At 55.2% G+C, this 12,849-nt stretch overlaps 6 protein-coding genes across 6 annotated transcripts; all 6 read left to right on the forward strand.

The window, feature by feature from the left end:
- Positions 1-177: 177 nt before the first annotated feature.
- Positions 178-1,007, forward strand: ABB37_05358 (putative mitochondrial hypothetical protein; the record flags this gene model as incomplete). Its single annotated transcript, XM_015803337.1, has 1 exon — positions 178-1,007. Exon 1 carries the CDS (start codon positions 519-521, stop codon positions 1,005-1,007), a length of 489 nt encoding a protein of 162 aa, XP_015657979.1. The 5' UTR covers positions 178-518.
- Positions 1,008-1,567: 560 nt separating this feature from the next.
- Positions 1,568-4,712, forward strand: ABB37_05359 (hypothetical protein; the record flags this gene model as incomplete). Its single annotated transcript, XM_015803338.1, has 1 exon — positions 1,568-4,712. Exon 1 carries the CDS (start codon positions 2,241-2,243, stop codon positions 4,710-4,712), a length of 2,472 nt encoding a protein of 823 aa, XP_015657980.1. The 5' UTR covers positions 1,568-2,240.
- A 1,021-nt stretch (positions 4,713-5,733) lies between these two features.
- ABB37_05360 (putative mitochondrial hypothetical protein) lies at positions 5,734-7,583 on the forward strand (the record flags this gene model as incomplete). The annotated part of the gene is made up of 1 exon (XM_015803339.1): positions 5,734-7,583. Exon 1 carries the CDS (start codon positions 6,267-6,269, stop codon positions 7,581-7,583), a length of 1,317 nt encoding a protein of 438 aa, XP_015657981.1. The 5' UTR covers positions 5,734-6,266.
- A 986-nt stretch (positions 7,584-8,569) lies between these two features.
- ABB37_05361 (putative mitochondrial protein transport protein Sec61 gamma subunit) lies at positions 8,570-9,025 on the forward strand (the record flags this gene model as incomplete). The annotated part of the gene is made up of 1 exon (XM_015803340.1): positions 8,570-9,025. Exon 1 carries the CDS (start codon positions 8,816-8,818, stop codon positions 9,023-9,025), a length of 210 nt encoding a protein of 69 aa, XP_015657982.1. The 5' UTR covers positions 8,570-8,815.
- Positions 9,026-10,157: 1,132 nt separating this feature from the next.
- Positions 10,158-11,697, forward strand: ABB37_05362 (putative mitochondrial dehydrogenase-like protein; the record flags this gene model as incomplete). The annotated part of the gene is made up of 1 exon (XM_015803341.1): positions 10,158-11,697. The coding sequence occupies exon 1, from the start codon at positions 10,399-10,401 to the stop codon at positions 11,695-11,697; it is 1,299 nt and encodes a 432-aa protein (XP_015657983.1). The 5' UTR covers positions 10,158-10,398.
- Positions 11,698-12,252: 555 nt separating this feature from the next.
- On the forward strand, positions 12,253-12,605 carry ABB37_05363 (hypothetical protein; the record flags this gene model as incomplete). The annotated part of the gene is made up of 1 exon (XM_015803342.1): positions 12,253-12,605. Exon 1 carries the CDS (start codon positions 12,285-12,287, stop codon positions 12,603-12,605), a length of 321 nt encoding a protein of 106 aa, XP_015657984.1. The 5' UTR covers positions 12,253-12,284.
- Between the last annotated feature and the right edge of the window lie 244 nt (positions 12,606-12,849).

A 12,849-nucleotide genomic window follows, 5' to 3' on the forward strand; every position in this document is an offset into this window, starting at 1 on the left:
GGGTGTGCACACACACTTCCTGTGTAAGCGTGTGTCGTCCACATTTCGCAAATCTTGCTTCGGCAAACCCTTCACTTTCTTCTCCTCTTACTCTTCTCTCCACCCTCATTGACCTATCGCTGTCTTATTTCACGTGTGTGTGTTGGCGGACTTCGCCCAATTGTTCTGGGGATGCGAAGCAGGTTACGATCAAGCGCCGTGTGTGAAGGGCGTTTCGTAGGTTCTTCTCTTCTATTTAGAAACCCTCCTCACATTCCCTTTCTTTTTTTTCTCTTTTCTTTCTGCTTTCTGAGGCAGATTTGGTGCTCAGGTCTCTTTCCCCAATATTGGCTCTGAAGTCAACGCAGCAGAGTCGTCTTGTTCTTCTTCTCACTGAGCAGCACCCTCGCCTCCCCCCCCCCTTCCATTTTAACGCTTGCCCGGGTCGTCTGCATTAAAACTACTGGTTATTCCAAAGTGGGGTTTTCTGAAGGCGTCTCGTCTGGACGCTCACTTAAAAAAGGGGGAAAGGAAGAAAAATGCTGCGCTCTAGTTTTCCTCTGAACGCGCTCGGCGGCAGCGTGGTCCGGAGTAAAGCCCTCGTAGCCCCCGTCTCGAGCGTTATCCTTCAAGAAGCCGGCACGAATCTGCCGGGCATCCCCCACCCCAACCGCGTATGTCGTCTCTACCGTCAATGGTTGAAGCTGGCGGTGCTCTGCCCACCGAGCGCGCTGTGCGACCTCAACGAGCATGCCCAGATGAACGAGCGCTTCGTCATTATCCTGCGCCAGAAGTTTCGCGAGGGGGCGGAGTTGCGGGACGCGGAGCAGATCGCCGTCGCCGTGCAGTCGTGCGAGCGCAGTCTTGCGATGTTTCGCTTTTTAGCGGCGGACGGGGCGAAGCGGAAGTTCCCCGAGGCGAAGCCGCGCCTGAATTTGCACAAGATGGGCTTCTTAGAGATGGGTAAAATTAACTACAAGCAGATGGTGAAAGAGTACTGGAACACGTACGTGCTTCGCAAGTGGTAAAGAGGAGGGAGAGGGGGAGAAGAAAGAAAATAGATCATGTGAGGGCTTTTCTTTAGTCTCTCTTTTTTTTACTGTTGTTGTTTGATACTGACCGCGAAACGTTCTTGAGGTGCATCCAGCATCACCTTGTTTTGCTACTTTTGTCTGTTACTTGGTCTGTTCTGTTGTTGATATTCACAGCTGCAACTCGGTGTAATCTGACTAACAGAAAAAGAAGAGTGCTAAGCTTTTGCTGTTGTTTGTCGCTCCTTCACGTGAGGGTATCTCCATTGAAGGGTTCTCGCTCATACCGCAGCAGCGTCCTTACTCTCAAGAGCAAATCAAAAGGTGGTGGCCGCCTGTGGTCCACGCGGAATAACAAGTTTGCTGCCTGCTGCGCTCACCACGGTGTCGTTGGTGAACTTGCTTTCCTTCTCACTGTTCCCTTCTTACCTCTTTCGACGCTGTTTTCTACACGCCATCCATCCTCCCCCGTGGACGCGACGTTGCCCTTTATTTCTTTCGTTTCCTCTTCTATTTTGGTGTTGCTTTCCTTCTACGGCGCCAACCCCGACTTTTCAAGTTAAACGAAAATACGTGATTTCTTCTTTATAGTTGTTGTTTGTTTGTTGTTTGGTCCAGCACAGTTTTGAGCTCATCACGTGCGTGTCTACTCATCAACACGCCGCGTACCAGGCCCACCACCACCACCACCACCGCAAACACTATCCGTACTGCTCGTCAGCACATTTATCAAAACGAAGTTTTCTTCCTCTTCTGACATTTTTTTTTGTGTTTTCTTTCCGAGGCGGCTCCCGAACTCGTCGTCTCGAGTTATTTTATTTTTCTCAGTTCCATTGCGTGCTGACTCTGCGGAAGCGTGAAGAAGAAGGCAAAACAGAACATCAACGGTCTGCACTGTACATAGGCCTTTCGAAAACCGCAGACGCCTGTACATATTTCGGTGTTGGAGTCTTCTTCTACTGTTTTTTTCTCTCTTTTATTTGACTTTGCTGTAACAAACGCTGTTTTAGTGTTGCTAAGCCGCTTCGTTCACCCAGGCATACATCTTCCTCTTTCTTCTTCATTTTTTTCCATTCTCCGCACCTTATCTTTCTACGCCCTCCCCCCTCGCCCCTCCTCCTCGTCTGGTGCGCACAGCAGGCGCGAAAGACTTGAGGAAGCAAAACTCCAAAGCGATAGGTAAGTACAAGCGAGACGAAAAGGAAAGGGTTTTTTTTTAAAAAAAACAAAATGGCTTCCTCGGATAAATCTGAGGCGCTTGCCGAGGAGCTGCGGCAGCAACTCAGTGGCCTTCAGAATCACAACGCTCAGCTGCAGCACTCCATCGCCTCCCTGCGCGCCGACGACGCAGCCCAGGATGTATCCCGCGCCAACCCGCACAAACTGCAGTCCGCCGAAGACACCTCCGAAAGCGGCGCACCCAAGCACAAGGCAACGAAACAAACGCTCACTCACCGTGAAGAATACGACTCTGTCGACTCTCCCCCGGCGGCGCCGTCGTCCGAGCCGGCGCATGAGGAGCATCCCCGCGTTGACGAGCCCCTGCCCCTTCAGCCAGAATCGCAGCAACTCAACGCGCAGCCCGCAGATGAAAACCACCAGAGGGATGAACAGGGTAAGAGGCCGACCAGCCCTTTGCCACATGAGGCCGCCCCGCGCGATACTCCCACACCCCTCACTGCTCGTGAATTCAGCCAGCCTAGGAAGCACCGACGGTCCCAACACCAGCCACAAGAGCTCCCCACACCACTCCCGGCCACCGAAACCCACCAGGCTGTAGAGCAACAACAGCAGCATCAACATCAACCGAGCGATATCCCCGAACCTCTCACCGCTCGAGAATTCAGCCAGCCAAGGAAGCACCGACGCTCCCAACACCAGCCACAAGAGCTCCCCACACCACTCCCGGCCACCGAAACCCACCAGGCTGTAGAGCAACAACAGCAGCATCAACATCAACCGAGCGATATCCCCGAACCTCTCACCGCTCGAGAATTCAGCCAGCCAAGGAAGCACCGACGCTCCCAACACCAGCCACAAGAGCTCCCCACACCACTCCCGGCCACCGAAACCCACCAGGCTGTAGAGCAACAACAGCAGCATCAACATCAACCGAGCGATATCCCCGAACCTCTCACCGCTCGAGAATTCAGTCAGCCCAGAAAGCACCGACACTCCCAGCACCAACCACAAGACCTCCCCACACCACACACAGCTCGTGTAATCGAGCAGCTCGGCCGACACCCTGTTGTGAGAGCAAACCCGCATGCGCCCGTTAAGCGGTTCGTCGCGGACGAGCCGCGCGAGGCCGTCGAGGAGCTCAGCGCACACGAAGCCGAGGAGCCCGTCGAGCACCCGGCGGAGGACGATCACCAGTGGGACGAGCTGGACGAGCAGCCCGTGGAGCACCCCGTCGAGGAGGAGCCGCGCGAGGCCGTCGAGGAGCTCAGCGCACACGAAGCCGAGGAGCCCGTCGAGCACCCGGCGGAGGACGATCACCAGTGGGACGAGCTGGACGAGCAGCCCGTGGAGCACCCCGTCGAGGAGGAGCCGCGCGAGGCCGTCGAGGAGCTCAGCGCACACGAAGCCGAGGAGCCCGTCGAGCACATCGAGGAGCCTGTTGAGCACCTTGTGGAGGAGGATGAGGCCACCGCGATGCAAGCTTCGCGTGCCGACGATTATCCTACTGATGCTTCAGCGGATGCCAAGGTGGAGGAGCGGAAGCCGAGTGCAGATGAGGTGCGTGTCTCGCGACATAGCTCTCAACAGCAGATTGGCTCCATGCAAAATGTACCACCGCTGCACGACAGCGACGATGAGGAGGATCGCTCGCCGGACCTGTGGGTGAAGCGGAAGAGTGACGCTGTCCCTCAGCGCCGGCTATCGGCGTTTGGCCGTAACCCTGTTATTACCGCCACCGACTTCTACGGCGTGCCATTGCCGGGGAGCTTTGGTGGGGCGCGTATCCGCAACGTGGTGGATCGTCATCGCGGGCTGATTAGCCACAAGACGCGGCCGCACACGGCAGAGGCGGGATACGTCTCGCTTTACGCGGATAAGTTTGGTGGCCTTGGTGATGGACGCAGCTTTGTCGCGTCCTCGATGCCTCCTGTGCGTAATTCCGACGTGGATGGCCAACTCGCAGACTTTGTCGCGTCCTCGCTGCTTCCTGCGTCGTACCGCGTGACGGGACAGCTGCAGCCCGCGCTCAACAGAGAACGCGGGGTGGCCTTTACGGCGGCCAAGGCGGTGGTGCCCGCCTCCACGGTCACCGCAGTCGACGCCGCAAACGATGAGACAGCCGCCTCCGCCCGCTTCGAGCTGACCAGTGCGGAGAACGGCGATGTCGTAGAGCACGACGCCTTGGCGGGCCTCGGCTACTGGAATGCCGAGAACCCCAAGACGACGCACTACACAAAGCCGAGTGCGCTGCTGGAGGCAAAGGAGCAACGTGAGTGCACCTTGTTCCGCCGCTACTCGCGCAACTATGAGAAGCTCGTGACGGACACGGCGCGCGGCGCCGGAGGAGAGGCAGGGTTGTCCATTCAGAACTCGTATCTATCCTTCCGGGCCGCCTGCGATGCCGAGGAGCGCAAACCCGTTCACCAACGGAGGTTCTACACGGGGAAGGCTGTGGATTGGAGACAAACGTTGTTGGAGCAGCAGGAGGAAATGAACAGCATAGCCCGCCGTAAGCTGTAACGCCTTATATATATATACATACTTTGTGTTCATTCATTCATCATTTGTTTTTTTTTTTAATATGTATTCTTCTTTTGTAAGCCTTTTTGTTTATCATTATTATTGGATGCGCGGTGGCGCGGCTCTACCTCGTCGTTTTTTGTTTTGTGACTGATGTTTCCATCTTTCTCCTTCCTTTTCTCTTCCTCCGTGGGCTTTGTGCGCCGTGTGAGAACACACGAACCGAGGAGCTGGGCTGTGACTCTATGTATATCTGTATCTATCGATGTCTAGTAAGGTGCCGTGATTGTCGCGAATACGAGAGTGCACGTGGGTAGACCCGAGTACGGCCAAAGAAACGCAAAAGCCTACTCTCACCATCAATGTATGTCTATAGTGGAACAATGTCTTTCCTGTATCGAGTTAATGAGAAAAGGAAACGAGGAGCGTGCGCGCCCTCTCCGGTATTATTTTTATAATATTGTTTTCTTTTCTTCATACTTTTTTTCCTTTTTTATTTGAAGATAAAAACCTGGAACTTGTTGTTTTCTCTACTGATAACACAGATGTAGATCAACACACGCACACGCACACACACACGAGTGTTGTGGAACTGAATTTAGGGGTCGAACAATCCAATCCGTTTTGTGTCGCCTCCTCATGCCAGCGCAACGACCGGGCTCCAGCTTCGCTCCCTTCGCGCTTGCGCTCCCCAGGGCCGCTTCTTCCCTCTTGGTGGGGGGGGGGGGAAGGGGGGAAGGGGAGCCCAGGAAAGGAGCGGGTTGCCGTTGGGTTATTCTTTGTTTTTTTTTCGCTTTCTCAGTTGGGGCGCTTCCCCCGCGCTGCCTGTCCACCACCACCACCCCTCCTCCCCCGGTAGCCGTCGCTGCTCTAAGAGGTTGCTCTCTTTCGTTTCTTGTGGTCTTTCCTCTTCCCCTATTACTGGTGTCCGCTTCGTCCTCCCTTGTGACTCGCCTCTTCTCTCGCTCCTCTTCCTCTTTCGTCTCTTGTTTTCCTCTGGCCCCCTCCCCCCAAACGGGGAAGAACAATCATCATCGTCATAACAATTACTCCTCCTCTTGTTGTTGCTGTTGGTATCGTTGGCGATCCGATCAACCCCGTCAAGCAACGCTCGCCTTCTTAACGCATCATAGACACCTTTTTTTTCCTTCTTCCGTTTCCTCCGTGCTTTTTGTTTCGGCTTCTCCCCACACACGCGTCGTACGCCGTTATCGTCATTCGCACAACTTATTGTTCTTACTTTCTTACTCACGCGCACGTCACCTCGTTCCGACTGTTCTGTCTTTGCAGTCAGAAGGAAAGAAAAACGGAAGACACGAGAGAGGGTCCTTTTCCATACAGGATCACACAAGCGCGTTCGCACTTGCATACATACCTGCACATACACACACGTATATATATAAGAGAAAACAAAAGACGAGCACGGTATTGCTGCGCTGGAAACCACAGCCCTGCCCTTTCATTGCTTGAGGCTCAGAGAGCACAAGAAAACTAGTCTCAAAAAGCGCAAGACGTGAATCTAAAAGGAAAAGGAAGAAATAAAGCGTTGCCAAGATGCTCCGCTTTACGCGTCTCGCACGCGGCACGCTCGTCAAGCTCGGCCGCGGCCCTGGAAACGTGACGGAATCGGCAAGCAACGCGCTGCTCGAATCCCTGCAAGACCACGGCTACTGCTACATTCAGCACCCCTTCATCCAAAAGAGCATTCTCGAGCAGCTGCACCGCGACTGCCGCATCTTCTTCGAGCAGTACATCCTTCAGCTCCGCGACGCCGCCGCGCAGGGCAGCCTAAAGCGGAACAACCTCCACCACTACAATTGCACCCCCCTCTCCCCGTACGAGCTGGAGAGCATCAAGTCAGCCAGCGGTTTCCGCGGGTACTACCGCTACGTCGGCGCGAGCGGGCTGGACGACGCCATCGATTGCTTCTCGGTCGGCCGCGACGACATGCCCGACCCGGCGGTGCTGCGGCGCGACTACTACAAGCAGGCCGGCTGGGAGGAGAGCGAGTACCTGAGTGTGATTAGCCGACGCAACCCGTGGGATATCTTGCTGAATCACGTGAACACCCCGCTGCCGGGGGTGGCGGGCAGTCCGGCCGCGACGGCGGCGTTGGCGGAGCGCAATGACAACTTTATGTCCGACTTCAAGGACATGATGATGGCCTACTACGACCTGTGCTACAACGTGAGCATGGACGTGATGCGGCACATCAGCTGCGGTCTGGGGATCCGCCCGTCGGTGCCGCAGGGCGGGACGGACCCGGCCATGGACTACGAACTGGAGTACTTCACGTCGTTCCATCAAAAGCGTGACTGCGACTTGCAGGCGAAGTACTACCCCCAGTTGGGCGAGAGCACCCGACTCAGCAACGGGGTCGACATTAAAAATCCGCAGTCGACCTCCAACCCGGACGGCGTGAAGGTGCTGCGTCGCAAAGGGGCCAAGACGCAGCCGCTGGTGAAGGGCGACGGCGACCCGGAGGGCGACGGGAAGGACGTGACGGTGCGGTTGGACGCCCACAAAGATCTGAGCACCATCACTTTACTCTCGCAGGACTCGCTCGGCGGGCTGGAGGTGTGGGACGAAGACAAGGGAGCTTATACCGCCGTGCCGGTGCTGGAAGATGCGTTGCTAATCAATGCGGGGCTCTTCTTGGAGAAGTGGACGGGTGGCCTGATTGAGGCGACGCCGCACCGCGTGCGCAACGTGCGGGAGGGGCGTAGTCGCTGCAGCATCGTCTTCTTCGCGCTGCCCGACCACGACGCCCGTATCGAGCCGCTGCTTCAACAGGACGATAACCCGGCCGTGGACGCACAAGAGAGCTTCTTGGCTGGTGATATGATGCCGACCCCACCGGCGCCCTCTTGAAGCAGAGGAATCACACACACACACACTCATACAAAGGAAAAAGAGTCCTTGGAAATGAAGTGTGTGGCCGACAACAACAAAATATATATGTAGAAAAGAAAACGAAGCGTTGTGTAGCTCGTCTTCTGCTCTTCGCACGCACCCACTTCACAAAAACCTTCCAGTATGTCCTTTCGCTATTGAAGACCGAGATCGCTGAGATGCATCGAGTGGAGAACTTCAATGAGTGAAGTTTTTTTTCTGAGAGAGAAGAGCGTTAGATTGTCCATCTCCGGCGAAGACAGCGTGCGAGAATGGAAAGAAGCATAGAGGATACAGCATAGAAGTAAAGCGCGTGATCGTTGGTTTTTTCCTTCTCTCTCTCGTGACGGTGGAGCAGACACTCGATGAGCGCGTTTGTCGGTTGATGAGAGAAGATGGTTTTATGCGGTGATTTGGTAACCCTCGCTCTTCGCGTCGTTGAAGGTGATGGTTCTCCGATACACGCTGTGTGGAACAGACTCGATGGATGGTGATTGTCGTTGTCGTCGGTGGTGGTGGCGGTGTCTAAGAAGTGGTGCGGTTCTTCAACTCGCTCAGTTGTGTCGGTGTATTTTTAATGTTCACGCACACACATGAAGGCATGTTTGATTTTTAAAGAACATAGAAATGAGAAGACCGCGACGTGTTTTTTTCTTCTCAGTTGCATTTTCCGACACACATTCGCGTCCACCAATGTTCCCCCTTTTGAAATGCGTTTCTTCCGCACTGAATGGACGTAGATCTCGTGAGAGGGGGGGGGAGGGGAGGGGGAATAAAGCGAAGAGCGTACAACGCAAATTTGCTTTCCTAACTTGTTTCGTTGTATCGAATGTTAACTGAAACGTTGAAGTCTCTGTCGATGCGTTCCCGCGCACGGCGCCTTCCTTTCAACACTCTTCGAAAAAAAAAAAGGCCTCCACCACTGTCCTCTGCTTTCCTCCACAAAAATACATGCACATTTCAACAGCAAACGATTGTTGTATTCCCCCGCCTACATCGCTCACATAGAATATAGTTGTTTTAAAGAAATCCGCGGTGCCCGTGTAAACGTTATCAGAATAAAGCGCGTGTCTTCTTGCATTTCGCATCTCCCCCACACAGCTTCACTGCCCACGGCCTTTCTTTTTCCTCCTGTTTCCGCATCCACTCGTCTTCGCTTCTCGTTCTTTGCCAACTTTCTTCCAGCGGACGCAGTTGTTGTGTTTTATAAAATGGATTTCCTCGACGACGTCATCTTCCACCCCATCGCGGCGTTCGCCAAGAACAGTCGCATGCTGGTGCGCAAGTGCCAGAAGCCGAATTACAACGAGTTCACCACATCCGCCATCGCGGCGCTGATCGGCTTTCTGATTATGGGCTTCTTAGGCTTCTTTGTTAAGCTGGTGTTCATCCCCATCAACAACGTGATTCTCGGCGCGTAAAATCTTCGTAAGGGTGAAGCGGCGGAAAGGAAAGGAAAACAGTGTCTGGCAGACGCTGGAATGTTGCGGGGAGGGGGGCAACGGAAGAGAGGAAGTGATGGCCTTGTTGCGCAAATACAGACCGAAAGCGGGCGATCAGGGGAGAAGAGAAAAAAATTTTCGTCTCTGCTGGTTCTGCTGTGGCACGTTAAGACAGCGAAGATCCCGAATCCACGGAGCTTTTCCGTCCACGTAGATGCTGAGCAACAGGCGAAAATTTGACGACGGCGGCAACCTCTGCTATCACGGGCACTAGTGGGCTTTTATTATTATACAGTGCGTGTGCATGCAGGCGGTTACGCTGCTGTTCGGGGGTTGGTATCGCTCCCCCCAGTCAAGGCGTTTGCGAGGACCCTTTTTTGTTTCTCTCGTTCTGGTTTTTTCTTTCATTTCTTTTTTTTTTCATTGCCCTCAATTGTATGCGTTGGTTGTTGTGCACCTACCTCTTGTGGCTCGTGCAGCCTTGCTGCTGCTCTTCCTGTTTCGTTGTTGGTTCAATTTTTTGTGTTTATTGTCCTGTCTGTCATCTCTCTCGACGTTGGTCTTGTCCCGCGTGTGTGGATGTGCGTTGGCAGATGTAACCATTTCGTGCATAAGGTTGTCGTTCTACTTCCTGTCGTTCTCGTGGTGGAGAACGTTTTTTGGGGGATGGTAATACACTAAAAACCTTTGAAAAAGGGAAAAGATAGGAGCAGCGATCAGCAGCAAATGGAACTTGCTGATACGCACGTGAAAGCCCGGCAAAATAAATAAAAAGGCTTTTTTGCGGTTTGCGGAAAGAAGTAGTCGAATGGGCAGCTACGGTATAAACAGAAGAAAAAGCGCTTTTCGGCAAGGAAAATTGATATGGTGTCGTCTTCTTGTGAAAGGGACGTCTTGTTCTTTGCTGCTGAAACAGTCAGATTGTGCTCCTAACTTGAGGCATGATAACGCAGGAGTGTTTGTGGATGTGTATGATGAGCTGAGCATATCAAAGTGTTCGCGCCACTGCGTCCTTGTTGAGCATCGAAAGCATGCAATGACTATATCATCTCCTTCCTCTTTTTTCCCTCTCCCCTCCTTTTTTTTGACGCGTGCCCTTCATCGGTGTGGCAGAGCTCCCGGTTCTTCGGAAACGGGCACGCAACGACAGCTTAAAAAGAGAGTTGTGCGGTCTCTTTCTCTTTTCTTTTCTCCCACACCGGCTCGTATTCCCGCTGTGCTCCGCCACGGCCTCTGCTGGCCTCGAGCGTAGACTGGCCCCTAAGAGTCATGACAGCTGCCGCATTGCTGTGATTTCTCTCCTTACAGTATCTTTGACACGCACGCACCTGCACGCGCGCAGAAGCTCACCCATGTCTGCCGTGAAGCGCTCTCTGAACGTCGGTGTGGTCGGCATGGGCAACATGGGCATCCCCATCACACGCAACCTTGCCTTCAAGGCACGCAGCGCGATGTACCTGCAGGTGCACAGCCGCAGCGTTGCCAAGGCACGCAAAGTGTGTGACGACATGAGCGCAGACGGCGCCACCTGCGCGATGCGCATTCACGACCGCTACAGCACCGTCACCAAGTGGTGCGACATCATCCTGCTCACCCTGGCCCACCGCGAGGCGTCTCGCAAGGTCCTTCTGGAGGACGACGAGGCCCTCATCACCCACGCCCGCCCAGGACAGATTCTGGTGGATCACACCACCGTTGACATCGAGCTGTCGCGGGAGTGCGCGTTTGAGGCGGAGCGGCGCGGGGCGACCTTCCTCGACGCCCCCATGAGCGGCAGTCCGAAGGCGGCCTTCAACAACCAACTCGTCTTGATGATCGGCGGACCGGCGGAGCAAGTGCAGCGGGTCTCGCCTATCTTCCGCATGTACGCGGACAACATCCACCACATGGGCCAAAGCGGCAGCGGGACAGCCGCCAAGCTGCTTTCCCAGGCGCTCGTGGCGTCGCACAACGCCGCGGCAGCGGAGGCCATGACGATCGCGAACCGGCTCGGCATTGAGGACTACCAGACGCTGTTGCAGGTGCTGGACGCGTCGTGGGGCTCCAGCACGATGCTGCGGCGCAACGCGCCGATCATGCAGGACCTCGTGCGCAACCCCGAAAAACTCGCACCCTCCTCGGGGGCCACGGTGGACAGCCTCCTCAGCGATCTCGCCCTGCTGGACGCGTCGCTGCCGGCGGTGGAGGGCGGGCGGGGCGGGGCGCCGAAGCAGCAGGAGGAGGAGGAGCACTTCCCGGTTCTCGATGCCTCGCTGCGCATGCTCGGCGCGGCCGCCGCGTCGGGACTCGGGGACCGCGACATGTCCACCGTCATCCATTACATTCAGGCCGCAGCCGCGATGGAATCGGAGGAGGAGGGGGTGGGCCCGGCGGCGGTTCCCCGAGCCCTCAGCACGGAGGCGTTTCAAGAGCGGCGCAGCGGGGCTGCCAGCTCATCATCGTCGACGTCGACGTCGTCAGATCAGTCGACGGGGGTCGAGGCTGCGGCGTTGGACGCGGGTGCGCTGGCGGAGCTCCTCAGTGCGGAGGGGGACGCCGCACCGACTTCAAAGAGCGCCGCAACGACCGCGCCGTCTACAGCAGCACCTTCCACCAACGTGTCAGCGGTGAATGCAAACCTACCCGATTTTACGATGGATGACTTTTATTAGTGGAACAGCTGAAGGTGTGGCGAAGGGGGTGGGAGGGGTGTTGGCGGCGTGTCGCGTTGTCTCCAGCCTCGGCGCACACGGTAGTGTGAAGTTGTGGGCGTGTACAGGCGCCGTATCGGTGCTCCGGCGGAGAGACGGGTCGTGGTTGATGTTGCTGGTGATGTGGTTTCTCCGCGAACTAAACGACGGTGGATTCACAGAGGCTTCAATAGCGTAAATCGTGAACAAGCTATTTAATTTTAAAAAAAGAAACTAATGAAAACAATAGTAGTGTCTGTTGTGTCATCTCGTGGTTTGTTTCTTCGTCCACATGCCATGAACGCACGTAGGCGCTTTTTTGCGTTATGTGCAGGGCGAGAGCTGATTCTGTGTGTTTTCCTTTCTGTGATGCTCACCTGCCTCCGCAGTTTAGCTCTTCTTCTGTGGGACAGTGTTCACGTGACACTTCTTTTCTTTTCTTTTCTTACTCAAGTCGCAGGAAGTCCGCTCCATTCTCGCCTCCCTCCATCTCCATCATCTTTTTTTTTGTTCTTTCCCCCGCTACCTCTTTTCCGCAGACATGCGCTTTGATAGGTCACGTAAACGACATGTACAGCCCTGAAGTGGATTGGCTGCTCGGCACGGAGAGCGAGCAGCGCCGCGAAGGCATGAAGAGCGCTATCCTCCGAGGCGAGGAGCACTTTGCATCCTCTCCAGTGTCTAAGCCCGGTGCACGTGCACGTGCGCGTGGCGCGCTGACGGGGGATCGCACGGCGGTGTTCTTTGACGATAACACCTCTCGCCTTACCTCCGCCGTACAAGGCGCTGATGGCGGCACTGCCGCTGTGCTCGTGCTGAACGGACTGCCCCGACGAGGTCCGCACGAGCCCGCGGAGGTGTTTTCGTCGATGCCTGCTCGTTACCTATAGACGATGTTTATGTATTTGAGCTGAAGAAACGGTAAGTAGCGCGACTTCGTGGGTGACGGCGCCGCGCGGTCACCACTGCCCTTCATTCTATTCAATCATGGCGACTTGTGCTCTCCAACGCATTGATCGAGTGCGTGTGTATCGCCGAACTCCCAGTAGGTGGGCACCATTGAAAGGAGAATCGACCACGAAGGGTGCCGAGTCTTCTTCGGTGCGAATCTCGAGGTTTTTGTTTCCTTCTTAT

The sequence above is a fragment of the Leptomonas pyrrhocoris genome, assembly GCF_001293395.1.
Source record: "Leptomonas pyrrhocoris isolate H10 chromosome Unknown, whole genome shotgun sequence".
Lineage (NCBI taxonomy): Eukaryota > Euglenozoa > Kinetoplastea > Trypanosomatida > Trypanosomatidae > Leptomonas > Leptomonas pyrrhocoris.